The 27,978-nt window shown below is 45.6% G+C and overlaps 1 protein-coding gene across 4 annotated transcripts; it reads left to right on the top strand.

The window, feature by feature from the left end:
• Positions 1-125: 125 nt before the first annotated feature.
• On the top strand, positions 126-27,837 carry SANBR (SANT and BTB domain regulator of CSR). Of its 4 annotated transcripts, XM_032948582.2 has the most exons (21): positions 126-211; positions 355-486; positions 4,259-4,439; positions 5,829-6,027; positions 6,292-6,385; positions 7,098-7,336; positions 9,762-9,820; positions 11,218-11,378; positions 13,615-13,701; positions 14,675-14,785; positions 15,705-15,828; positions 16,736-16,888; positions 17,404-17,531; positions 17,888-17,978; positions 18,914-19,016; positions 21,512-21,579; positions 21,712-21,740; positions 22,432-22,505; positions 23,287-23,378; positions 24,433-24,524; positions 24,994-27,837. In XM_032948582.2, the coding sequence occupies exons 2-21, from the start codon at positions 452-454 to the stop codon at positions 25,034-25,036; spliced, it is 2,163 nt and encodes a 720-aa protein (XP_032804473.2). In that variant the 5' UTR covers positions 126-211; positions 355-451; the 3' UTR covers positions 25,037-27,837. The 4 variants fall into 4 exon arrangements, with proteins under 4 accessions (XP_032804473.2, XP_032804474.2, XP_032804475.2 ...); XM_032948583.2 differs by having other exon boundaries at positions 136-445; XM_032948584.2 differs by having other exon boundaries at positions 136-482.
• Positions 27,838-27,978: the final 141 nt, after the last annotated feature.

The following is a 27,978-nucleotide window of genomic DNA, read 5'->3' as shown; positions in this document are numbered from 1 at the left end:
ACGTGGTGTGAAGCGCGTGCGTTGCGTACGGGGTTGGGGGGGGGTGATCACGTGATGTGTGAATTTTCAGTCACCGGGAGCGAGAGTGAGGGGAGGGATGAGGGTGATCACGTGGGGTGGGGGGGTTGTGGGTGTGGATCACGTGGGTGGAGCGAACAGCTGATCGAGGGGCGGGGCCGTCTCCCCTGGCAGCCCGGCATATCCACCTCTTGTACAGTATTCGCTATCATCTGTAACGTTCCTTTACAGTGTTCCTTCAGTGTCAAATTTCAATATATATTCGTTGTTTGAAATCATTAACATTTGTAAATAATAATAATCAAAAATAAATCATCCCCGTGTGGCGGCAATCAGAAGCCAAGGGAACGCGTCGTTCGTGAAGGAGGAGCGGTTGTCTACAGGAGAGATAAACGCGGACCGGGCCCAGCAGTTGCTAAGTGCCGAGGTTTGAATGACGCCGACCCCTGCCCGCTGCTTGCCGGGCAAGTGAGCGGTTTTCACGGCCTTTTTATTTATTTTCTAAGCCGTTCAATCGGCTTACTGCTTCCCCGGATGATATCGGCTCGCTCCTTCGCCGCACGCACGTGCGTTCCGGCGGGCGAAATTGGCGGCTCCGTTCATGTGGAGGGGGGAAAAATGTATAAATCGTATGAAGTTAAATTTTGATTTAAAGCTTTCGTGACTTGCAGGGATTCACATTCTTGGTTCTTTCGGTAAAGTCACGTAGAAGGGAAACAATAAAATGATAAAAAATATGAAACAATAAAATTCTCACGACGTTTCGACTGCAACACAAGCAGCAGTCATCATCAGGTGTGAAAACCACAGCAAGAAAATTTTGATTTTTTTTATTATTTTATTGTTTCCCTTCTGCGTGACTTTACCGTAATAACCAAGAATACGTATAAAGTTACGCAAAAAATCGCGATGCCGCCTTTGGCAGTGGTGCACACGTAGATTCGGTGGCTATGCACGAGGGCCATTGCCTGAAACGTCCCACATATATTATTTTTATTCACCCCATTAGGGTGGCGGCGTGATTGAGGAATGTGTTGAGTTTTATATCGAAAGTTTACGGCTGTGACGTCGCTGCTGCGTTCGAAAGTCCCGGAGCGATGCCGCAGTAAGCCAACTCGAGTTGCCGACAGTATTCAACTTGGATAAAAGTTTAATTTTTTGTGTGAACCGTTACCGGGCCGTCCATACATGACGTCACGCGATTTTGGACGATTTTTTGACCCCCCCCTCAAATATGACGTCACAAAGCTCTTCCCCCCCCTCCCCAAATAAAACATGCTTCAAATCGCTTTAAACTATTGTCATTGTAGTGCGTATTTAATGTGGCTGGCGCTGCACTCTGATGTTGTAGGAGAAAACATTAATATAAAAAGTATTTTTAATTAAGTAGAACGTGTTGTTTATATTTATTTAAAGTTGCGCATTTTGATGTGACGTCACAAATGTCTGCCCCCGCCCAGGTGCGTGACGTCATTTATGGACGGCCCCTTAGATAAAGTTTTATTTTTTGTGTGAACCGTTACCGAAGCTTTGGGCAACAGCCAGGGACAACATTACCGAGGTGCGAGTTTTTGAAGGTTGATTTTTGTTTTGTTGTAAAAAAAATATTGCAGAGTTCACCCGTTCGATCTCCCGGTGCGGCACTTGCATCAATGCCACCACACCCCCCCCCCCCCCACCACGGCCGATGTCCACCCAGCAGTATAAATGGGTACAATCTGATCGCTGCCACCTCCTTACAAGACGTCGGGCAAGCGTGGAAGAGTCGGGGGCCGTCCATAAATGACGTCACGCACCTAGGGGGGGAGGTGGGTCAGACATGTGGCGATGTGTGACGAGGGGGGAGGGGTTGAGAAATGTGACGTCACATCAAAATGCCCAACTTTAAATAAATATTAATTGAATAGAATTGTTATAACAACACAAATTTTGTTTACATTTTCATTATTAACTATTTGATTATTTTTATTTACTAAGGTCACCTTTTATTTATTCCATGAAGGAGCATTTTGCTTCTCCATGGGAGAATGGAGAAGCATACATTTTGTAAAAAAAATAATTAATGATTGTTATTAAACATTTAGATTCTAATCATTCTACCAGGGCTTTTCATTCTGTGAAATGAATGTGATTGTTATTATTGTACTCTCCATTTTGCTACGTTCTACTACAAAGTTTTGTTATAGTTATAATTATAAAATATAAAAATTATAGGATAATTTCAATATAATATTCTGACCATCTGCAGTTTTAGTTAGACGTTGATTATTTTGAAGTGAATTTTATGCTAAATTTCAACTTTCCAACGCCTTTTTAATAAATGTTTTCTCCTACAACATCAGAGTGCAGTGCCACATTAAATACGCACTACAAAGGCAATAGTTTAAGGCTATTTGAAGCATGTTTAATTTTCAAAATAGAAATGTTTTTTTTGTGGAGGGGGGGTAGAGCTTTGTGACGTCATATTTGAGGGGTGTCTGACTTTGTGACGCAGTGTGACGAGGGGGGGGGGTTCAAAAATCGGCCAAAATCGCGTGACGTCATTTATGGACAGCCCCCAGGCCTAATACATTGGAGGGGCCCGTCTTCTGCCAGCAGTGGCCTTATCAAGCAATTTCAGGGCTGCACCTTTATCTTATTTTTCCCTTTCACGTAGATTGGAAAATGGGAATACAACCTTTGAACGAGCAAATAGTAAAAAAGTAAACTATAGTTACGGGGTTAGAAGCTCAGTGGCTCATTATTTACATTGTATCTCTATTGAACACGCTGAGAGCCCAATAGATTTATAATCATTACAGTAGAGTATTGCCAGGAAGTCTTGGGCAATGACCTTACTGGCTAATCATTTACTATAAGCAGACTGCTTTGAGTCATTAAACACTCAATCATAAACAAACAAGACATTTGGCCCCGATGTCCCCACACTGCTGGATGAAGGCCTCCCCCACGATGCGGGGGATTGTTGGACCATACTTCACCGCACTGGGCATTGGTTGGTTAGTGAAGGAGGGTGAAGGGCACCGACTCGATTCAGATATCACTCGCCGCCGTGGTCACCTTGGGCTGAGAATCCAACTCGTGGCTCATTCATATAACTGCCCCCCCGATTTCACCAGGGCAAACCCTGCTGAGATGTTCAATACTCTATGCTATTGTGTTAACGAGAGAGAGTTGGGTTATTCGTTATGCACGAACTTTTGACAATTTGCAATACAACACTGCAGTTAGTGGCAAAATGTGCTGCTTGAGTGCTTTGAGCCCGAGCTGTTTGTACAAATGGCAAGAGTCCTGCGTCTGATTTTGTTTCGGTGATTCTGACAGCGACTTATTTGAAGTCGAATTTGTTCAGAGAGCTAGAAAGTGGATATTTGATGGAATATATGTAAGTATGCCGTATAACTGTAAAGTAAGAAATACGTTTAGTTTGATTTACTTGGAGGCCCAAAAACTACAGCCTGGAGGTTGATTAATGTCACCCCAGAGGGCATGGTGAGCGGAACGTTCTGAAATGCTTCAAGTGTTGTCGTAAATGCTTCAGAATATATGACCCTCGTCATCATCGAATCAAGTAATTAATCTCTTGTGTAGTGTGACGATATAGCCAATAATGATTTTTTTTAATTAAATAGATTAATTTCATCTTTGTAATTACATCGTCCAGAAAATGCATTTTTGGTTGAATATCTTCCTTTACGATAAGCCACATAAAAGTTTTTCCTAAAGATTGCAAAAAAAAATTGTTGGAACTGGCAGGGTATCAGCTGTCACCGTCTATCCTATGTTCATACCTAACAGACGGTGGGCCATTGCAGATTCGAGGTGCATGCACAAGAACGGTACAAATTTGTATTTCATGGTATGTACATTAATTCATGAGGTGGTGGGCACAGTGCTTTGCGCACTGCGCTATAAAGCCAATAACTTGAGTTAAATGCCGTGCCACGGCCAAGATCAGGAGCGAGTTTTATCTGATCTAGTCTTGGCTCTCATTCCTTCACCAACTCGCACTGACCAATGTGGTGAAATCCGATTAACTCCCTGATAACTGACCAACACTGTGTGAAGAGGCCTTCATTCAGCAGTGGATTGATAGAGGACTATACTTTTTTATATTCATAATTTATGAATGGGAATACAAAAACATTGAAAGAGGATTTGGTGCCAGCTGGTATGTGGTTGGCAGTCTGCTCGACGGAAACGCGTTGGTATGAAGAGCACTCTTCTCATGCGTCTGCAGCCACTGGCGAGGAACGATGAACCAAGTGGGACACCTCGAGGGTGGCGGCGGCGGTGCGTGGCCGGCGCAAGCGGCGCAGCAAGAGCTGCTCGACTCGGTGCTGCGCTCGCTGCTGGTCCTGGAGCCGCCGGGCGACTGGGGCAGCATCGCTCGGCTCGTGCCCGGCTGCAGCGCCGACGATGTGAGGCGCCCCGTCCTCCTTCGAATCAATGCAGTGTACACAATGCCTGTGGCAAAGTAAACCGGGGTGTGCCGCACATCTCGCCAGATCTCGGAAGCTAAGGAGTGTTGAGCCCGGATAGTGCTCCAATGGGTGACCACCGTGACGCCTCATATAGTCAGATCTCCGAAGCTAAGCAGAATTTTTGGGCCTGGAAGGCGTTTGGATTGGGGACCATGCATCGGATGTCAAAAGCTAAGCATGTTTGGGCCTGGCTAATGCTTGTTGGGTGACAACCATGTGGAAAAGACAGGGTAATTAGGTGTTGTGGTTAGTAGCGGATAGTGCAGCAAACGTCTATTGTTGATCCCCCCCCCCTCCATCTTCACCACTTCGCACTGTCCGTTGTGGTGAAGTATGGTAAAACAGGCCTCACAGTAGAGGATTGATAAAGCAGGTTGTACATGTACAGTTCAATGCAGTTGGAATTTGTCACGCGTCTAAATGTGACCGCATCTCAATGTGCTGCACGGAAACGGCATGCATATATATTCTTTGTAGATTTGGACAGAAAAATCAAGGTCAAGTTCCTGGACTGGAACTGGAGAGCAGGGGGAGTTGATGACACGGAAGGCTTGGGGAAGGGCGTTTCGTGAATCCTGAAGGTTCCTTAGACGAGTGCTGTGCGCGCTTTTGTTAGTGCAGTGACTTCATATGTCGCACACGTGTGTACACAATTTAATAGAGCATAATTACCATGTCAAGGTGGTGATAATTTAAAACGTTATGATCGCGGCTTGCCTCTCGTGAAGTGCCCATCGGTTCACAAGAGCTATGAGCCACAGGGGACCACTTAGAGCGGGGGGATGGGGACCCACTGCCCTTGAGCTGGAAACAGCCCGAGACTTCACCCCATGCGCTGCTCACAGTGGCACAGTGGTCTGCGGACTGTGCTATGAATGCAATGGCTCGAGTTAAAATTCCATTTCAGAACAACCCGGAAACATAATTATTAGTCAATGTGGGGACATCTAAACCGTGATAATCAGCTACTGGAGGGGAATATTGTACAGCTGACAACACTGCGTTTTAAATTTTTGCTGAGAGTCACGTCGCTGCAAGGGCCCATTTAGACTCGCACGTAATGTTCCCGTTATTATTGGATAACGCGAAGGAGCTTGTTAGCACGTGGCCTGCCAAGGGTACTTGAAAACTACTCTTCGGCCCCCTGCAAGCAAACTGCCCCACGGAAGCCCTTGACTTGGCCCAACTGAGCCACCTTCTTTACCAGCGGTTGCACTCTGCCCGTTGAATGGTGGAAACGCGAGACGCTCTACGCACGCGCTGTGGAAACGTCGAGGAAGCACTTCACGGCGAAGGGTCATGGGAGCGCATCGCTGTGCTTCGCAGTGTGCCCGGCGCTTCGAGGAGCTGAAGAGGAGAAGCGCCGTCCTCTCGCTCGTTCCCAGGGCTCATCCGGCAGGTGACGATGGGCCGGACGCGCCGTTCCAGGCTTTGGTCGGACACATCAAGGACTTGCTGCTGCTGCGTTGCGCCATGAAGGCGCAGCCGTCAGCCCAGACGGACGGCGTGGCGTGCTGGCCCCCAGGTGCACAGCACGGCATTCTGCTGAACGTTACAGTATTTTGTAATCACAACTTGTTTATATTGCAAATATGATTATCCTGTCAGCGATTACCTCAATTGTCGCGTTCCAGGGTCTAAATTCGATTCAAGAACACAATGTTAAAATAACGTCTTTTTTTAAACACAGGATCGGATGCATGCATTGCGAGCTTAAGAATCTATTTTAATGAATAATTTTTTCACGCTTGGCGAGTTGCTTTTTTCGGTTTTTATATTTTGCATCAAGATGTTCCTGCTACATCTCCTGCCAAAACCGGGCTCCACAAGGAGGAAGATGCAGCTGATGTTGCAGAGCCAAAGAAGTCAACGGAAAGTCAAGGGTAAGCTGTGACTGGACCTAATAATGTATGAGGCTGTGGCACGCTGGTTCGCGCACCGCATGATTAAATCGGTGACCCGAGTTTGGTTGCCCAGCCATGGTGAACATCAGTGAGCATCCCCTTCAATCTGGCTTTTCTATCCATGGCTCATCTGGATTCTCCGGGTTCCTTCATGAGGTGCAACTCTCCCCATTTGTATTGGTCAAACATTCCAAAGCAGAACCCTCCGGAAAAAAAACCGTTAAGCATTTGAAAAATAAATATGAAACTGCCCATGGGACTCCAGCAAGCACCATACCCACTCTGCCTCTAGCTGACAGTGAGAAGATATGCACGCACATGAGTGTGTATGCGCCCTTGTTTGTGGTGGCATTTGGGAAGTGGTGGCACAGTAGTTGACACACCGTGCTATGAATCCAGAGACCCGAGTTCAATTCCCAGCCATGACAAATGCCAATGGCGAGCAGTGTCTAATAGCTGAAGCAGGCCTAGGTCTCTTAGGTTGACTCGGCTTTCAATGAGTACCTGGTACCGTGAATAAATACAGTGCTTGGGAGACAAAAGCGTCTGAGCGCCACTCTTTCGTGCCCTGTGCCTGCATTAATAGTTGCTCGCTAACAGCACTTACCCCAACAGTCTGTTAAAGGCCACAAGGGGTGGGACGGCGGGAGGGCTAATCTTTGCACGCGTTCGTGTCCGTGTGTGCATGCAGGCCCACGATGGTGATCCACGTGTGCGACGAGGCGCGTGGCGTCAAACGCGACTTCAGCTGCCCGCGCCAGCTGCTGGTGCAGGAGATGCGCTACTTCTCTGAATACCTCTCCATGGAGGCCCAGCGCTGGGAGGAGGTGGACATCTCGGTCCACTGCGACGCGCACATCTTCGACTGGCTCATGCGCTATGTCAAGCGCAACACGCGGCTGGCCGACCGCGGAGAGCAGCCGCAACTTGGTAGTGCCCGTGTAAAATAGTATTTAGAACCCTCGTGCAACTAAAAATAAGCATTGTGGTGGCTGCTAAAGGCTCGGGGGTTTGTATGAAGATCACAGCAGGATTCTAGACTGTGCCGACAAATTACTACGGTTGCACTGGCCCATGTATAACAACCTGAGAATGTAGTTTCAAGGACAATGCATATATTATCAGTGTTTTTTGTTTGCATTTTGACTGCAAGTATTGTGGTTAATGCAGACATGAATCCTTGTAAAAAAAAAGGTTTCAGTTTTGTTGCCAGAAAAAAAGGGGAAAAACCGTATTATTAATGTAGTTGATGTATTACAATGCATCCATTTTGATCACTATACAAAGAGAACTCTGTTGAAACTGCGGGGTAGCTGTTATTTTGTATTACGCTTGTTTACCCAGCAAAGCCTCACTGAGTCTCATGAACTTTTTAGAAGGCTTCTACCAAGTTTAAAGCAGTAATGTGCGATGATTGTTACTTATATTCCAATCGAGTAATTTTTCAAGTTGACAAATTTGAGCCGTGACATCAGTACACATGGGTTGACTCTTGCGAATTCCATTGTGGGATAATGAACGTCCATTGCAAAGCAGACATCGCGTAATATTATTAGGGTTTATTAAACCCAGAGTAATAATCAGGGCGGCTGCTGGATTTTAACAGTGAACCTCTTCAACGATCGGTGAATAGGCGACCCATAGGCCACATCGCAGCCCCGACAAGTTGAGAACCCCTGCTGCAGAAATGCTGTGCAGACACTTTGGCTGTGCAAGACCAAATTAAGTGAAGCTGAGTTGGTGAAATGTCAGCTCTTACAGGGGCTGGTTGCTGCCATGCATAACACCATTGTCTATGGAAATAACCCCAGTTGCGTATTTGTTTTAAGAGCTTTCTAGGAGCAAAATGGTAACAAAACAATAGCTTCTGCTCGTACTGCTTTTGTATTTTTGAGTAGCAGCTCCTTCTCCTGTGGTGTTGCGTGTAGCACAGACTTGGTATGCCGTCTTATGTTTCCTTGATTTGTTTACAAAATCATGCGTTGCCAAGGGGGATTATTTGTAAAATGCTTAAGAAGACTAGCAGCCCGTACATCCTTTGGATGTGATTCTCTTTCTGGCTATATTGTAAATAACAATTGTCTTCCTCAACCCCCAACATCAGAATCAGAAAACATCCGCACCTCCCCACCCCTAGGTGACCCCCAGTGCCCCCCCCCACCTCACCAACTGCACCTCTTTCTCGTGCACCCCTCACCGCACGTGCCCCCCGCGGCCCTCGCAACCACCCCCACTTGCACTTCCCCTTGGTGGCCCACCCCGCACCCCCTCACTATGCCCCCCCCCCCACCGCAAACCCCCACTTGTGTGCCGGCCACCCATGCATGCACCCCCTCCTTCTGGCGCCCAGGGTAGTGCATAGCCTCCAGCCAGTCAGAATGGCGCATAGCCAGCTAGGCAAGCAGCCAGCAAAACTTTTTTTCAATAATATAATGACAGAGAGAAATTATTTCCCCAAATGAAGTGGGGGAAAAAAGGCAACATTGAATGTTCCGCTTTTTCTGTGCGGTCATTTGCAACCAGGCTGAGACCATACATTTTGGCTACACCTCTTGAAAACCCTGCTGAATCGCGGGTGGCTGAAACCCGAATTTGAACCCAGGTTCTGCGGACTTCCGGTGCAGTGCTTCGATTACCGTGCCACCCGGCCACCCCTAAGGGGAGCAAGTTCGTGTTCCTCTTGTGGACCCTGCAGTTCCATCGTTGATCTATTTGATCCCTACAATCGAGATTCACGGAGCTGCGATGTCGTTCAATGATAGCAAAAACCCTGTTACTATCTTTAATTAACCTCTTAGTTACTCTATAATGGGGATGGCATGATGTAATCATTAATATACTGTCGATTCTTGAGCAGAAGATACATGCATTGAATTTCATGTATAAGAATCAATATTTCTCGATGCATATATGCTGGTACGTAATAGTTTTAAGTCACTCCTGTAACAGATGTGCTACGTTTTACCATAGTGTTGAGTTGAATCGCAACCCTGATGAAACTTGATTCGATCATTCAATTTAGTAAATTTTATTAACCCATTTTTTTATATATATAGAACTCTGTTTTGTGTCTCACGATACAAAAAAAATGTTTTAGCCATTAGCTGGCTTTTGAGACCAATAATCCAGCAGTATTTATGAACGCGGAAATGTTGTTGAAACATTATGGTATTACCTATAATGCGCCACAGCAACGTATAGCGAGTTTGTATGCAATTTTAAAAAAAAGAGCATTTGTCTTTGATTTCAACTCTCTAACCATTGCCAAAACTTATATTACGTTTACATTTCACGTGCATTATACGGTACTGATAAATGTACACTTCCATGTTACCCCTCCCCACCACCCATACAGAACCAAACAACGTAATCTCAATTCTCATCTCGTCAGAATTCCTAAAAATGGACTCTTTGGTGAGTATGCATAAACTTTCGTATATTTTTTCAGCTGAGGCTCATTTGCCTTGTGGGACCGCACATCTCGCAGCAGCAGCAACGCCGTGACCCCTCGTAAGGAACGCGAGCTGGTTGTGCGAGCCGATATTTTGAAACGCTGCACAAACACTGCACTGTTTTGCCTTTGTTTTCCAAACGGAGACGCAGTTGTGCCTGCGACACTTGTTTCTTGACAACGGTTGGACTGTGTTGATTTCATCCACGCCAAAAAGCCCCACCGTCGTCATGGAATAAATCCGCTGGTGCGGCTCAGTGCTTGCGTTCGAGGCCGTCCAGTCTCATAAGTCCGAGGCGAAACCAAGGCTGTGACATGTCCATTTTTCTTGTTTAATTCTTTTTAAAAAATTACTACTTAATTTGCAACGTCTGTTATTGCACTTTGAGATTTGTCATTCTCATAATTCGGACGCAATGGCAGAGTGAGCTAACGATAAAATATGTTTTTGTACAATGTGTTTTGTACGTAATTGCTTTATTGCATTTGTGAAGTTGTGTTTAAATTCGGCCGTGTGCTCGGATTGTTTGTTTTGGGGCTGTGTTCCTAAATTTCACTGTTTCACAATTTCCTCGGGACCTCGACGGCATATTTTTACAACGCTCACCATCTGTGGCGTGTTCTTCTCAAGCCAACTTGTATTTCGTCAAAGGTGATGCTGCTGCATTGGCAGTGGTACACAAATACAAATAACAAAGCCTTAACACGCACATCAGTAACACTGGCCTTAAAAGTAAAAATATATAATTTGCTTGAAATTTCAGACCATGGCCCAACTTATTTCTTGCTCTACAATTGGAAAGGAGCGTCGTTCTCTGTCCTGACAGATGAATGACCGTTTGCTGGCCGGTGTTGTATTCAGCTTGTGCCTCACAGGGACAGCTGCCATGGGGCCTCCCTTGCCGCCTGGTGCCTTGAGAGGTGCCGTACAAATATTAATTGACAGTAATTATATTAATTTCGTGCATTTGGTTGTTGCGCCACCTTTATAATGCAAGGCTATCACGAAGGCACTATGTTTCAACAGACAACAACAGTCTGCAGTAAGTTCACAGTCGGGGGCAATGTTTGCTCTGTGCAATGCTAATTGATTAATTTGCAGGTAATTTGGCAAATTTGGACCATAACACCGACGCACAATGGCTCACTCTTGCAAATGAAGTCACGTGAGTCTTTAACGTCTACTGCGAAGCAGACGGCATGTACTGTATGGTTAATGCTTTCTGCAGTATTCGCCAGGGCAGTCTGCCAGAGTTCGAACCGCGAATAACTGCAACAAGCTGCGAACGCACTACCGTTGGGCCACCCCAGAGTGATGATGAAGATGAACTGCCTTCCTTTCCCTCCCGATTGTGTGCAGGTGGAGGAGTGCGTGCGGTACTGCCATGCCCACATGGCCGATGTGGTGTCAGCCCCCTCCAACATGAACTGCATTGGCGAGGAGCTGGTGATGCGCATCGCGGACCTGTTCACTCACAGCCAGGCCGAGGAGCTCAAGGATCGCAAGGACAAGTTTAGGAGGTGGGGTTTAGTTTGCATGAGTGTCCTGAATTGTGAAAGTTTTTAAAAATGTTTTTTTTTTCTTCACAATTAAATTGCAATTGTTCTTTAGTTGTCTGGCTAAGAGACGAAGACATTTTCAATATGAACCCTAGCAGTGTGTGTGTGTGGCAAGAATTGCACCACTCGGTGTCGAGAACAGCCTGGCAGATGTCATGCAACTACTTTCACAATTAGTTAATTTGGCTTAGGTTGTTCAAGAAAGTTGCACATGTTCTGTATGCCCCGCTCCTAGTTTTCATAGAAACCCTACTTATTTAGTGTTCCATGCTGGAAGAAGCTCAAGTCATTTATTAAATCAATAAAAAGTCATTCGCTACCATTCTGAGACCATCAACTCACAATGCTCGATTTACTTACTCCTCTTCGTTCCCTGTGGAGCATAACGCCACAACAAGCCCACGCCATGCCCGGGCGGTCTTCAGCAGCTTTCTCTGCTTCCACTATACTCGAGAATCCAATTAACTATGGACGGTTGACCCTCTGATTCGAACTCATGCACTCAGCAGCACCAGCTCTGCTCTCACACAGTTCTAGCTCTCCGAGACACCCGGCCACCCGTGGTGAATGTTTAAGCGGTTTTAAAACATGCCGCATAACGTTTGGCCATTTGTTACCATAATTCCCCAACCATCATCCGTGTTTGCCATTAGGCGGAGTTGCTTCCAATGGCAACAAAATCCCCGTTACGAGAAACAAGAACCTCTGGGACAGATGGTGAATGCACTCTGTTTACCCCGTCCCATGTTGATCGTGCTTTGCTTGCGACCAAGCATCGTTGTCTATTGCTGATGTGCCCTTTTACTTAACATCCTTATTATGGATCTTCATATTTCCAGCGCAATGGCACACCCTGCTGACCAGCCGCGCGCCAACGCATTCTCGTCCACTACATGTGCAGCGCGTTTTGTCCGTCCGCTTCTGGATGAGGGCCTCCCCACATTCAGAAGCGGTGTTAGTTTACCATAACTCACCACGCTGGGCCAGTGCGCATTGGATGAAGGTGCAGGGAGCACAGAACAATGGATTTTGCTGCACTGCCCACAGGGCCTACAGCACCTGCTTTTGTGCTTGGTGGTCAGCCATCCAAGCACTCTCCAAGGCTCAATCCGAGGTCTGATAAGATCGGGCACATGTTATTTTTATGTAATTATAATGACTTATATATCCAGGAAAGCCACATTGAGTCATAGGACTCCTTTTCAGAAGGGTCCTGCATTGGTATTTTAAGATGTTTTCAGCCAATAGATGAACGTTTATACAAGCGAGAGGAAACCGGAGCACCCGGAGACAATCAACGAGTGCGAGAGGGCAACTCCCTATCCCCGCACAGTTGGAAACAGATGGTGATTAGTCCTATTTGCTGTACTGCCTTCTCCTGGCGAGTCAGGGTATGGCACCTTGGTGCCTACGGGAACGGAGTTTCGCAGCATTTGAGTGATCCAACAACCATCGCCTCCACGGTGCTGGATTACAAGTTGAAGTGGTCCGGGTTAGAGCATTGAGATGGCACCGCTATGTTCATAGGTTTGAATACGAGCAGCCACCCGTGATTAAATTGTACTCTCAAATGCATTGAGTTGATGCTTTCGGTGCATTCATGACTTATTGAACAAAACAACAATAACACCTCCTGTTAAACTTCGTTTATAATTTAATTTGAAAAATTTTAGTTCGAGAACTAAAAATGACGGGTTGACTGACGTGTGACAAGCTGCCCCTTAGCAGCGTGTGTTGGAAAGTGTGACCCCTACTGCATAAAATATATTTATTTTTGGGTACACGTGAAACATCTGCAACACAGACAGGCATTCCCTGACACATGGAGCACGCGACCGCAAGATTTCGGGAATGGATTTTCCATTTCGTGATACATTGCCAAGAGCACAACCGGAATGATTTTGGGGGGAAAAAAGCAAAATAATAAAACAAAAAACTTTGACAAATTATCTGGCGATGCTGCATTCGCAGTAGTGCACAGGCACAATTAAAAACACACCCAATGCATTAGCTAATTATATGCTGTGAAGAAGGGTCATTGTCTGAAACGGCGTTATTGACGATGCTCTTGAGTGTAAAGCTAACGTAGAGGCTTTTTCACATTGTTTTGTCTTGAAACATCGCAAATTGCTCGAAGAGGAATTTGTATCATTCAGCGTAACGCTCGGAGGTCTTTCTGTCCGTGTGCTTTTGCCAGTAAAATCTTCTGTAAGAAAATCGAGCGGCTGTTCGACGCGGAGCACAAGAACCTCGACTCTCCCAGCTCCGCCGCCTCGCTTTACAGGTGAGGCGCCGGAGTGACAGCCGTTAGTTACAAGTAACACAAGGTCGCATATCCGACACGCTGGGGACTTGAGGTATAGGCGGATGTGTGAAAAAGATAAGATATGTGAACGTCTGTAGAGTGACAGTTGCGCCTTGTCTAAATACTGCACTGGGTGCATGCAGTTAATTTACCAGAGTGGAAAAGTGATGGTCGTATATGTGACATTTTCTATGCTTATTAGTGTTAGATAACAAATGCATGCATGCGGTCCTTTTGTGAACCACTGCCAAATAAGGGTCTCCCCATGCTGTGCGAAACGTGGGGCTTATTTTTCCGCACTTCCCCACGTTTGGTGATGGAAAATTCAGGGGGAGAATAAACGTGTAATGATGCATTTATTTGTTGATTAAAACCTATTATTACTACACTTGTTTACTCAGGAAAGCCTGACTGAGTCTTATGACTTTTTCAAGAGGGTCCTGCCACTGTTTCACAGCTGGGGGTGATGACTGCTATGTGTAAACCAATTGTGAGATGCAGTTTTGCATAAATGATGCGATATAAAAGAAAATTATTATTGAGTCATTTACGGGTAAGTTTTAAAATATTGACCATACTGCTGGTATACGATGTCCTACTCTTGCCATTGACGTCGCGCGATTTTTACCGTCCACTTTGAAGCAGACAACTCGTATTTTTATGATTAATACAGCATTAACCATGGCAGCCGCTGGATTCGAACTGTAGAACTCTGTAACAAGCCGTCAACGCACGACCCCCTAGGCCGTGTCACCTCCCAGTTATCAAGCTCATTATCAAGATATCAGCAGGGGCTTTCCGAATATCTGCTGCCGTGTTTATTTGTCGTTACCTAAGCGACGCCGGAGCGATGTTCTTTCCCGACTGGAGCAGCTGTCGCTCCCACCCCCACGTGCCCGCCCGCCCGCCCGCCCGCACGCACGCCCCGGGCTCTCGTCGTGTCTTCTTGCAGGTGCCGGCTCTGTCGGAGGCTGCTGACCAAGGACACGCAGAGCAAGCTGCCCTGCGTGCGCAGCCAGATGCTCATCGACCACCACGGAGAGATTCTGTATCGCCATGTCAGGTTTTCCGAAAGCCCCCCCCCCACTCCCACTCCACCCCCTCTCTCGCTTCGTGATTTTTTTCTGGAGTTTTCATTTTTTCATGTATACAGACACACGGACCGATTGGTGTACATGAATAGACACGGACAGATGCGCGTATCTAGACACAGACGAGTGAAAGTGGACAGACACACCAATAACGATACACGTCCAGACAAGCGTATCAGTGATGAGGCATACAGTTGCCGTGTAGGATCAGGGTTAGCACCCAAATTTCGACCCCTCTATTAATGCAGTTGACTTCATTTATCATCATCATCATGCAGTCCGTCCCCAAGGATGGAGTCGGTAATTGTTCGGCATCTGATACGGTCGGTACGTTTGGCTCGTGTGAATTCTAGATTTGAAGCTTTCGTGACTGCAAGGATCCATACTCTTTGGTTCTATTCGGTAAAGTCACGTAGGTAAAAAATAAAATAACAAAAATCAGGACGTTTCAGGCCACAACACAAGTGGCCTTCATCAGGTTAAGGGACCGTACTGTCACTCCAACGCTGTCCTCATGACAGCACGGTCCCTTCACCTGATGAATGCCACTTGTGTTGTGGCCGAAACGTCGTGATTTTTGTTATTTTATTTTTTACCTACGTGACTTTACCGAATAGAACCAAAGAGTACGGCTCGTGTGAGTTCGCTTGTGACTAAGCAAGACCGGCATTTGAACGACGCACACCCTTCCCCAGAGATCACACGCACACAGTGGGCTGAGGTTAGCGCCTGATATCCAGCTTCAGCGGTCAACACTGCAACAACCGCTCCTGACCCTCGTCTTCCGGGTGCATTTATCGACACCGCATGACCAATAATCGGGAGAAGTTCCGAGAAAATAACACGTGCCTTCACGCCGCTGTCTCTCCGCCCTGCTCCCCCCCCGTGCAGGGAAAGCGGCTGGGACTTATACGTGTATCTCTCGGCGCTCCACAAGGAGCTCAAGTCGTGGCGCAACGTCTACTGGCGCCTCTGGGGCACCGTCAACTACCTCACCTGCTCCCGCTGCAATCAGGTGCAGTCTAACGCAAGCAGGTCCAGGAAGAATCATGCGCACGTGTGGACTATGTAATGTTCTCCGGCACGCGCCTGCCTTCGGAAGTGTTCGGTTGGCGGTGCGGGAAGTTGACGGGTTGCTGTCGGCGCAAACTGCGTTTGATTATTCTCAAATAGTTCGTTTTGCGCTGGTTTGCGTGTTCCTAGTTTTGGCCAAGAATTTGGGCAATCCGGCCAGGTTTGAGAATGAGCTAGTCCCTAACAGCAACGCAGCTTTCTCTAAAAGTTTTGTTCATATTGGATCTGCGTTTCTTATAGTGCGCCTGCCGCTTACCAATGGACACGTGGACGAGCTGATGCGTAAAACGCTTTCAACTTATGTTGAAAATAATAAAAACTCAACGTGCCATATCTGACTGATAAGTCGACATTTAACAATTCTGCAAGTATGGATTTAACTTATAAATTGCAATCATTTACCCGTTTATATTTTATTGGTGTATGTCAGTGATTATTTTGAGGGATGCTCTGCACAACTACTTGGTACAAAAGGTTAAAGGTAGGTGCGTGTGCACAAGTTAATGGTGTGGGTGGCATTAATTTGGTGGATATGAGTAGATTTTCCGCAGAAAGATCTGTATTGTTTACAAATACAGTATGTTGCATATCCAACCACCATATCCACCTATACTTAAGTCCCCTGTGAGTCAGATCTGCAATGTTGTACCGTACTTCCCGCATGTCCAAAGCACAATTTTTCCGAGGAGTTCTTTTTTTGGTATATTTTGTAAACTTCAGCTGGAGCTGTAAGTCAAGATAAAATGCCACAACACTCAAAACACAAGCAATGAGGCTTGCCTTTTCCAAAGCCCATTCATATTCTAAGTAACATTTCACGTGTGTGTGCCTGTGTGTTTTTGTCGCAGGTTTTCTTGTGCAAGGATTTATCCCATTGCCTGTACCACACGCACCCGGCCCTGTACGGGGATGACTGGGAGGCTGGCGCGCCCACTGGCTTAGGGATCTATCCCTGCTGCAAGCAGCGCACGATCCGCTTTGATCCCTTGCAGCGCAGCAAGGTCAGCCACTGCAGCCAATGCGAACACATTCAACTGCGAGTTTAAACAACAGCATCGTTTGCCTAGCATTGCCAAGGTCCATGGACGGGAACAGCCAGGGGGGAGGAGTGGGCTTCAAGTAGGGCAGTTCGCCCCAAACCTCAGATCTGAGGGGTTCTCAGAGTCAGGATCTTTATTTATCCTGGAGAAATCCGATGAACTGTGAAGCTCTTTTTCACAGATGTCCAATAATCAGGAAGTAACAACAACAGAAAGGGCAGAGACGGCACCAGGCCTCCAAAAACCTTCCTGTCAGCCCTGAGTGTCGCTATAATTGTAGCAATTGGTATCCGATGAATCCCTCCCAGTGATTTAATTTATTGTTACAAATCAGAGTCATGATTACATCTGATTCGCCATGCCACCATCTCCCCATCCTTACGTGACTCACCGTGCCAACCAATCCGGTCTTAGCTGAACCCGATTTGCTACCCTACCCCTCACTCATCTACCTCCCCACCCCCCCGGCCTCGCAGGGCTGCAAAGTGCGTGACCACGTGGTGTCACGGGCGAGTGGCGAAGCCGGGCCCAGTGCACGGGTCCACCAGGACCTCCTGCTTCACCGCGACGCTGTGTGCGTGCCTTTCACGCCATCCGCCAGCAGGTGAGCGCACCTGTGCCTTGGGGGGCGGATGAGGTGGGTAACCCCAGATAACGATTCACCCATTGCATTCAATTGGCATGCCTATTGAGTGTGCGGGTGGTGCAACTGCAACGGGGCCCACAGACCGGAGGGGCCCAGGCCCCCAAGCTATGCAGGAGAGAAATTTAACAGGGGGTCCCGATCGATTCTCTACATGATCCACCAACCCTTGCCTCCCAAGCACTGACTCACTGCGCCCAGTTTTACACTCGTTCATGTAAGAGAGCAGCTCGTGTTGTTGAAAGAGACTGGCTTTTAAACACATGATGAATTCAAGGCCTTTTGTGTTTGCGCCTTCTCTTTACACGAAACGGCAGCGACTGGACCGCCGCGGTCGCCACGGAGGTAAAGAAGCACGATGGTGAGGGCGCTACCAACATTGCGGGTTTAAAGAAAGTGGCAGATGTGGTAAGTCCTTACCGTAGACTGAACAGCAACTCAACTGACCATAGTCATATCGAGGGGATTTTCAGCTGTGGCAGGCAGGTCTTTTTATTTGTGGCTGGTAAGTGACTGAGATGTGGGTAAGTGCTGATGTGGGATCGGGAGAAGAGAAGTTTCATTGAAACAATTGAGAGAAGGAACTAGATCTGCAGTGGTTATATTGCCAGCGGTGTAGGCTTTCTGAAGAGAGCTCTCCTAAGGATGTTGAGGAAAAGGAGCAAGCGATAGGGTGCCGCAATGGCGAGATGTTAGCTCCCTCGCCTGGTACGTAGGAGGTCGTTGGTTTGGTCCCGACTATGACACCTGTATATTTTGAGTTTGCATGTTCTCTCTCCCTGTGGTTGCGTGCATTTTTTCTCCTCCAGTTTTTAGCTCCACACTTAGAAACAGGCGTTTTAGAGTATTTGGCTGCTATACATTTCCACATGATAAGCCACTCTGTTGAGCTGTCATTTGTGGTCAGGTCGCTTCTGAAAAAGAGCTACATAGCGCAGTAGGCTTTACCTGGTAAAATAAAATAGCTTTTTTTTAGATAGAGCAAGGGAGGGACATTTAAGAAAGGGAGGAGGCGTGTGATGAAGCAAAAAGGAAAGTGCTAGATTGTACAGGGTGGCAGTAACTTGGACAACAGACCTGTCCTTAGACCGACAATTCAATGGTTTAGAGTTGTGACTTATCTCATTTCTGATGTGTTTATGCTTTAGACAAAAGACATGAGCGTATTTTTGCTTCAAAGATTTATAACCTGTTGACTTAGTGACACTTCAATATAATAAATTCAGATCGCAGTGTTCAAACTGCACGTGGGTTAATTTATAATTCGCATACAGCAGTGTTTGATTTGGTTGACATTTGTATAGATTTTTTGTGCAACAGCTGTTGATTGTATTTGTATGCAGTTAAAGGTCCAGGCCCTGCTTTCTGAGGATGATGATTACACGACGGGGTCAGAGGTGACAGATGATGAAGTTGGAGACGAGGAGGAAGTGCACAAGAAGAGAGGTTCAAGCAGTTTTTTTACGTTCAACAATTTAAGTAATCGTAAACGTCAACACATTCGTCAGTAACACCGCCTCAAAACAGAAAAAGTGCAGGTGTAAAGTGTTGTCTCTCACTATTATTCGTATCCACTCTATCTCCCTGGCCTCTCCATTTATGTGCTGTGCAGAAGGACCGTTGCCCAAAATGTCGCCTGTTATATACTTTGCTTTTAGGGCCACAGTGTAATTTGACGAATGTGTTGTTGTTTTTTGTTGCTGTTGTTATTTGTACTTGTGCACCACTACCAACTTAGCATCGCAGCATCTAAATTCTGGAGGTCAGGACTTCCGAGACACTTTGGAAATCTTCAAATCTCGACCAAAAACATATACGTTTAAAATGTTTTTCTCCCTTTAGTTATTTTCAAACGTCTTCTTCACCTCTTATTTACTTGGTTGTTAACTAATTCGCCTTTCCATGCATAGCGCACTTAGAACGATTGTTTAAGGGCGCTTTATACATTTTAATTATTATTATTATTATTAAATAATGTTGTACGTATGTTGAACTTCTTTCGCACCGTAGCCAAACGTGCTAATCGGAGTTGCGGCGGAAGGACAACAAACTAACACAAAAAGCAGTTCAAAAGAAAATGAGTTTTCAATCTAGATGTAAAAGTGCAAAGCTCCAGTGGCTTCCTAATATCGGAAGGAAGAGCGTTCCAGACGGCCGTCGAAGTGCATCTGAACACGCGCGATTACTTGACATTTATTGCTCTATTGATGATCTTTTAGATTACTTGACTAAATGGACAACGTGAAAATAGTTGGAAAAAGTCACACCCCCGCTCACCCGTGTGACGTCAGATGTGGCATGTGGCGTATCTCCTTCTAATGCTGGATGGACGACGTGGGAATTCGGGATTATCAGGGGTTTTTTCATATTTTAAATTGGTGATACTGCGTTTGCTACCTCTCTGGCCACTCTATGTCCTGTGAAGGAAGGGCCATTGCCCAAAATGTCACCCGTTATATATTTTTTCCTTGAAGGCCACAGAGTTATTGAGAAATATGTTGAGTTTTTCGATTTAAAGCTTTCGTGACTGCAGGGATTAATCTTCTTGGTTCTTTCGGTAAAGTCACGTAGAAGGGAAATAATAAAAAATAAAACAATAAAATAAAATTATCACGACGTTTCGGCCACAACACAAGTAGCCTTCCTCAGGTGAAGAAAGAGAACTGTCGGAAAGACAGCGCTCCAATGAACACTGCTAAGCTTGGCAGCGTCTTTTAAGCTGGGTGGGAGGAGCAGAGCGCCTTGACAAAGGAGTTTACATATCAACAGAAGAATTTAGCATTGAAGTAGCTGTGTTAATGTGAGAGATTAGCAGGATGTTAAAGTCAGAAATTAGCATGTAACTGGGAGATTAGCATCATTCTTAATGTGAGGAATTAGCATGTAACTGGTCACGGAAGTAGCTATGTTAAAGTCAGAGTCATTATACATGACTTATTGTTCGTAGCTCAGCTTATTGAAGAGTATATTGAGTATATTGATGATATTGATGTAGTTTATATTTTTTTTTTTTATCGGTTCACTATATGGTAGTCATTATATAATGTAGTGTATACCCAGTTACTTAATGTTAAACGTTTAACTTAGTGGAGAATATATTGAGTACATTGATTATATTGATGTTAGTTTATATTTAGTTCTTTCACATCAGTTTATTGTATGATAGTTGGGTAGTTGCAGTTCTTTAGCGTTAATATACTAAATGCCTCTGTTGATATGTAAACTCTGATTTAGCTACTTCCGTGACCAGTTACATGCTAATTCCTCACATTAATATGATGCTAATCTCCCAGTTACATGCTAATTTCTGACTTTAACATCCTGCTAATCTCTCACATTAACACAGCTACTTCAATGCTAAATTCTTCTGCTGATATGTAAACTCCTTTGTCAAGGCGCTCTGCTCCTCCCACCCAGCTTAAAAGACGCTGCCAAGCTTAGAATGTTCATTGGAGCGCTGTCTTTCCGACAGTTCTGTTTCTTCACCTGAGGACGGCTGCTTGTGTTGTGGCCGAAACGTCGTGATAATTTTATTTTATTATGTTTACTTTTTATTTTTTCCCTTCTACGTGACTTTACCGAAAGAACCAAGAAGATGTTGAGTTTTTGCGTCTCAACTCGGGCGCTAAGACATCGAATCGTGTGCTAACCATTACACCACGGCAACTCCCACATGCAACATGCTCATTGTAAAAACATTGCTTCATATATGTCCGATTTGATGCCTGTGTTGTGATGCATGCATCATGAGCTTAGAGATACTATATGCTAAGAGCTGATGACATTTTATACGATACCTAGCCCAGAATCGCAGAGCGCAGTGCAATCATCTGTGTGTGTAGTGGCTCTTGACGCAAACGGCCACAGACGAACCGTAAACCAGCACCTGCCAGTATAAATGTAACAAGGATGAGCCTAACCTTCCCCTCTTTGCTCTCTAGGTAAGAAACAGACCAAGAAGTCCATCAAAGCCAGGAAGAAAACCTCTCGCACGCCTCAGAAAGAAAAGGTGCCAAGGCATTCCATGTGTTTTGCTTTTGAAGCAATGTGTGTGTAGGAATATATAGCCCAGATTTGGTGAATTCTGAATTGTTACCATTTGTTTGAGCTTACGTGTGAAAAAAAATCTGTTCTTTCATAGGTAAACCTGTTGAGCCCTTCCCCATTCAAGTAAGTAACCTGCATTTGCACGTGTATTATGTAATCGAGTCGGCTTGCACTTGAGTGAATTTATATTGTTATTCAATCTCCATTGTAACTGATGCGACAAGGCTGGTGGTAACACCATGGCAGCCAAATGAGAGAACATGCCTGAGAAGTTGACCACCACCATAGTTGAGCGATGAGTTCACGTGTCGGAGCGAGATGGATTGAGACGTTGCCGGAACACGAGGCACCATGATAAAATTGGGAGGCCTTCATACTGCAGGGTATAGACAATGGTTCATGATGATGATACCATCTCAATGTAAAAGCATCTCAAGACACTTGATAAAAAATATTTTAAAAAATGATGACTATGACAACATAGTGAATGTGGAAGAGTAGGCCAAAATAGCTTCTAGAGGGGGCTCTCTCGATTTGCCACCAACAGCGGCATTATCAATTTATTTCAGGGCTGCACCTTTACTGACCTATATATTATGGTTATATTTTGGGACACTTAGAAATTGTGGTGGGGGGGGGGGTTGGCAATGGGGTTGGGAAGTGAATTTAAAGAGGACTTGAACAGATCTTTCTTGGAGAGAGTTGTGGCATGGGTCTGCGGTGCGGGACGGGCAGGAACGGGAGACGATGCCATTCGTCGTGTCGGACCCGTAACGACCGTAACGAGTTCCCGTCTGCGTGTGGACGCTCACAGCGTGTGCGCGCAGCGGAAGAAGTGGGACGTGTGCCGCTCCATGAGATACAATCAGGACACCCAGCGTGAGGAGGGTACGCCGAGTCCCGTTACCACGCACATAGCAAGTCTGTAATGTTAGTCCAATGGTAAAATGTTCACATCACTTGCAATGATTGTAATTGATTCTCATGCGCGATTTGACGTATCTCACACAAGTGTAAGAATCGCTAACGGATTAATCGACACATCGTTACACGCTTACCATGACGCACAGGCAACAGTTATAGCTTTTGTTCTTTCCTGATCGCTGGCAGATAACAAGCATCGCACATGCATGCACATTTGATGCAGTTCTGCAGTTGGTCGTCGTGTTTTCTGATTAGTCGGAGGAATTCTACAGGTATACACTAGACCAGGGTTCTTTAACTGACGGCCGCCGGGCCACATCTAGCCGACAAAGGCTCTTGGAGTCACCCGCGAAGCTATGGCCCACCTAGAGATGTTGGCCACCGAGATGTAGATAATGACTAATGAGCTGAAATAGAGGTAAACAAGAGAGTGCGATGACAAGAGCTGTAGCCAAGAGATCGTCTCTTCGTGAGATGACAGTGAGATAGACAAGAGGGCATGAGAAATCTGGAGATGAGAGGTACATATTAGCGGTCACATGTACAGACGTTATGGTGTCACTACTCCATGTGACTTGATAACACCTGTAAGCGGGATGGATGACATAATCGTGACCCGCCAGCACACGCTAATTGTATCACGTGGTCCGTGGGAAAATGTAGTTGAATCGTGCTCTAGACCGTTTGCTCGAGTTATTGGTTTAGTTGCAGAGCGGCTCGTGTTTGATGGTGGGCGCGTGTGCAGACCAGCGCAGGATGAATGACTTCTGCGCTTACCTCGCCAAGCTCCGCTTCAGTGAAAGCACCGATCGGGGCAAGACCAGGGAAGTTAAAGAGGTAACACAACAGCGAGAAACGCCTCTTGTCCACGTCGATACACGAGGTAATGGCTCTTGAGTTACAACTTTTGATTTCTTACTTCATTGTTTCATCAATATCGCCAGGTAATTAAACATTGCACAGAAAAAAACGTGCAACAATAAATCGCGATACGACGACATTTTACAAAACCGACAACATGATTGTGTTTTGACCTCGTTAAAGGTGATTCCCTGAAATTGCTTGCTCACGCCTCAGCCGGTAGAAGGGTCTCCACGAGAGGGAGCTCGAGATAACCTTCTCTAGGGTATGTGGCCTACGCTTCCACACTGACCAGACATCTTGGAAGTGGTGGGAGTACCCACACTTTACCCAACCACACGTGACCTGCCGACCGATGATTAGGTACCTATTTATACTGCTGAGTGAACAGAGGTGGGGGCGGCGGTAAGGGGGGTTTAAGAAACTTGCCCATTGGAGGTGGCGGAGTGACTCGGCGATCAAGAGCGCCGAGCTGGCACTGCTGAGATCCTGGGTTCATATGGAGGCAGACGGTTGCTATTGAACAGAGTTCTCAAGTGGCGCGAGCTTATGGATTCACCTCGGTCACCATTGTGCAAAAAAGCCATCCCATTAAATTTGCTTCTTCGATTCATTTGGCCAAATTTCTGTTCTGATCATTAAAAACATTGGTCTTGTCTTATGCCGAGCGGATTGGAAAGTGCTGCCCCCTGCTGTGTTTACCAAAGCTCAGACGTAGCTCTGTGAAAACCACTTCTGTGGGCCGTTCTCTTAACTCTGCTCTGTGGGAGATTTGAATAGATGCTTTGTCTCATGACACGATTCCAATGACACAATCAGGATAAATTTGGAGGGAAACCACGAAAATGAAAAAAAATTCAAACAATAACTTTTCTATTGCATAATCTGCCGCGCCAAGAGATTCAATCGAACCGGTGACCTCCAGGTTGCAAGCTTAATGTGCTAACAACTACGATATACTACAGTGCTATTACGCAATAACACCTGCACAGACATCCTGCTTATGAGTGGGTTACGCTGCCATTCCCAGTACCCGGGTGGGATCTACATGAAGCTGGAGGCCCAGTTCCGAGCCTCGCTGCCATTGTCAAGGCAAGGCGGATCCTCACAGCAGGTCGCAAGGTCAGGACAAAAACTCCGGACAGAATTTAACACGTCATCGTATGTATATGCGGGTGATCATTCGTACGTGCACAGCCCTTCTCTCAACTGCTCGAGCGGGGCTTATACTTTTACCCATTCACAAGCAATCTGCCGGAAATTTATTACACGCTCTCTGCATCACGGCAGACGTTAAAGATCCAGAGATATTCTTTGAAGAGTAGGCCATGTTTGTCAGCATCACAGTTCACATTTTCCAAATTAAAGAAAAACACTCGCAAGTCACCTAATTTAGTAAAACCACATCGCAACATCTCCCCCCTACTGTGAAACTCCCGCAGAGTATATTCGTCCGTGACACTAAAATGCATTTGTGACAACCTCGCACTGTAAGATTGGGTGCACATATTAAATGTAATCACCATTTCAAATCGGTGATTTGATCGTTTGGTGGCCACAGAATTAACCCTTGCGCCTCCGTCGTCCCCAGGTTGAAGGCGCGAATCACCTCGATGAGAGGGGTGCAGTTATGAGGACGAACGCAGGGGGAGCACGAAGGGAACTCATCGTAACCACGTGCAGGTTTTCCGTGGCCGCTCTGTACGGCAGTTCGATGTGTTTTCGGGTTGTGCCGCATGTTATTCGGCATAATGTCCGACATTTCGCTCCACGTGCCGAGAGCTTCTTCAGCCCCTGCAAACACACTGAAGAGCAACCACCAACACTCAGGCCAGACCTCGGCTGCACGGCTCAGCAATCGCTCACAGCGCCGTTCCCTGCAGCATTGTGTGTGTGTGTGTGGCAGGAAAACTTATTTTGATAAATACAGATGCAGCTTTTGTCAGCGTTTTAAATAAGGATTTTTGTTTTTGCTATGATCAATATTTAACTACAGTATGTGGTACTAGAGGAGCTCTGTAGAGCTCCTTCTAGTGAAGGCCCTTCCACCAGCAGCCACGCAAGTGAGAAATTGCAGGGCTGCGCCTTTACCTAAAAATAAAATATGTTTAACGGTCACGGTATTCTAAATGGCGTATTTGGTTATAAGTATTTTAAAAACCAATGTTGTAGGAATGCCGCAGATACATGGGTTGTAAAACCAATTGGAACTAGTTTTCATATGGAGAGCTGACCTATGGACTAAAACTACTGTTATACATAAAGACTGAACGTCTTGTGAAGATTATGTATTGCTGTATTGGCAAATGATAGTACAGTATGCATAAACCAAAGTTTTAGTGACTGTTGGTGTAGAATTTATTTTACGAGGTGAGGGCTACTGAGCTACGTAGCTCAACGAAGTGGCTTATCGCATGGAAATTTATAGCAGCCAAATGCTCTAAATGCATGTTTCTAAATTTGGAGGGGGAAGCTAGAGGACCCGGAGAAAAATCCACGCGAGTTTGCATGCAAACATTCGAACATGCAAACTGCAAATATACAGCAGGTGTCAGGGTTGGGATTGAACCCACGACCTCCTGCATACCAGGCGAGGTAGTTAATATCTCGCAAAATGTATGGCTTTTGTGTGACCGTTTGGCAAGAGTTCACCGAGCTAATTGAGTCCTGTTGAGACCACACACCTCTGGATAATGCCTGGGCATGTAGCGAGAAACCTGGATTCATCTAATACAATTGATTATCATGTTCATATGCATGTAAATCGATATGATTTATGAAATATATATGAAAATGATATGCTGATGCTCACTAATGCCCAATGGGAAGATCAAAACTACAAACAAGATGGAGAAATTAAGAACCAAGAGAAATTAAGTGGTTAAAATAAGAAAAATTTAATCGATTCTCGAATATAATCGTGATGCCAAGTCGTGACATTTCATCAAATCACTCGGGTGCTGATTGATTCCCGGAGGGGGTGGGTTAATCATTAAATGCCAACCAATGCCTAGTGTTTTTAATGCCAAACGACTGGAGTGTAATAATCTCTAGGTTTGCCCCGACACGTATTGATCGCAATAACTGCTCTGGGAACATCAGTGGTGCAGCTCTTGTTGAGTCTGCAGGCAGTGCAACTGCGCTGTGGTTCACTGAAGTGCCGAGGCGCTCTTTCTACAAAGAGGGTGGGGAAAGGAAAAATCGGACAGGGGGGGATGCCATTTTTATTCCTTACACCAGGGCCCATGCTAACCACGCCGAACCACTGGGGAATATACATAACGCTAAGGCTATTAAATATATTGGAGAGACTGTACACTCGACTAAAGGCCATGGCAAGCAAATCATTACTACTTGGGTAAGTTTTCGCAGCTGTGGTTCATGGCTCTCTGATGTGTTACCAAGTTGAGCCTCGTGTTTTTCGGCATGACGTCCAATGTTTCGGTTCCTGAAGAAGCTCCCAGCACATTGCACGAAACGTCGGACATCATGTTGAACAACACGTGATACAACACATCGGAGAACTTACACGCTCATCGTCGTTCTCATTTGAACAACGGTAAACTTGGTGAAGACTTCTAAAAAAGGAGGATGGTGTGATAGTGCGGTTGAAGTGTAATGAGTTGCCTTGCTTTAGTGGAAAAAGGAAGACCCACTTTCCGTTCGCACCCGATGGTACACACGCAACACGCATGTAGAAAACATTTTAAAGACTGGAAGTGGGAAAACCCACAACAGCTCCACCGCCTGGTCAGTGTGTAACATTGCCAGTGGAAGTGACATGCTGGTCTGGTGGACCACACAGGCGCTTGCCAATCTGTCTCAGGGTCCCATCGGTTATCCACGTCTTATCCACGTCAGATCAGATATTTCTACAAGGTAAATGCATTCATTCCCTTTCATGTGTTACAGGCACCATGTAATCTAAGTGCTGTATTGTTAGTGCGTCCGGACCTTGTCCCTTTGCAAAACGACCTGCACTCTGTTACCATTTTTCAAGTTTGCACTCCTGTTTGCTCATGTTAATATATTTTTTACATTCCTGGATTGCACACTTTTTTTTGCATGATACTTATTTAACTGTTTTTTTTGTATCTACTGTGTTAAAAATTGTTTACGTGATGTTTTAAAAGTTATTTGTTATAGCAAGTGAAAGCAATTTTTAGGGTTTTTTTTAAATAAATTATTCTATTTAACTGAGCTGAGCACCGAGTTAAGCATTTTGTAAATGCTTTTAGAATGAAGCTTTTAGCAAAACATCACTGGCATGCACACCCACGTGGAAGGCATTGTATTTAACGATTGTTATTTTTAACAAATATATAATGAAAGCAATCCATTGTCAACAATACAGTATATATTATGCACTGATTGCAATTTTACTGTGGTTTGCTGTATTAATGGAACAAAAAAATAAATCGTGATATCAGCGATGCATCGCTTGTCCCTGTCCTTACATTTTAGTGCAGTACTTTTATTCTCATGGCTGACACTTAAAATATTAAGGTTAATCTGTGCATGCAAACCCCTTTCGGCACTCCACTGCTGGATTAATGCCTCCCCACACCTGTGTTGG

Source organism: Petromyzon marinus, chromosome 6 (assembly GCF_048934315.1).
Source record: "Petromyzon marinus isolate PM22_M1 ecotype Great Lakes invasive population chromosome 6, UKy_Petmar_22M1.pri1.0, whole genome shotgun sequence".
NCBI lineage: Eukaryota > Metazoa > Chordata > Hyperoartia > Petromyzontiformes > Petromyzontidae > Petromyzon > Petromyzon marinus.
The sequence above is the reverse complement of the archived record's forward strand: the minus strand, read 5'-3'. Positions and strand labels throughout refer to the sequence as shown.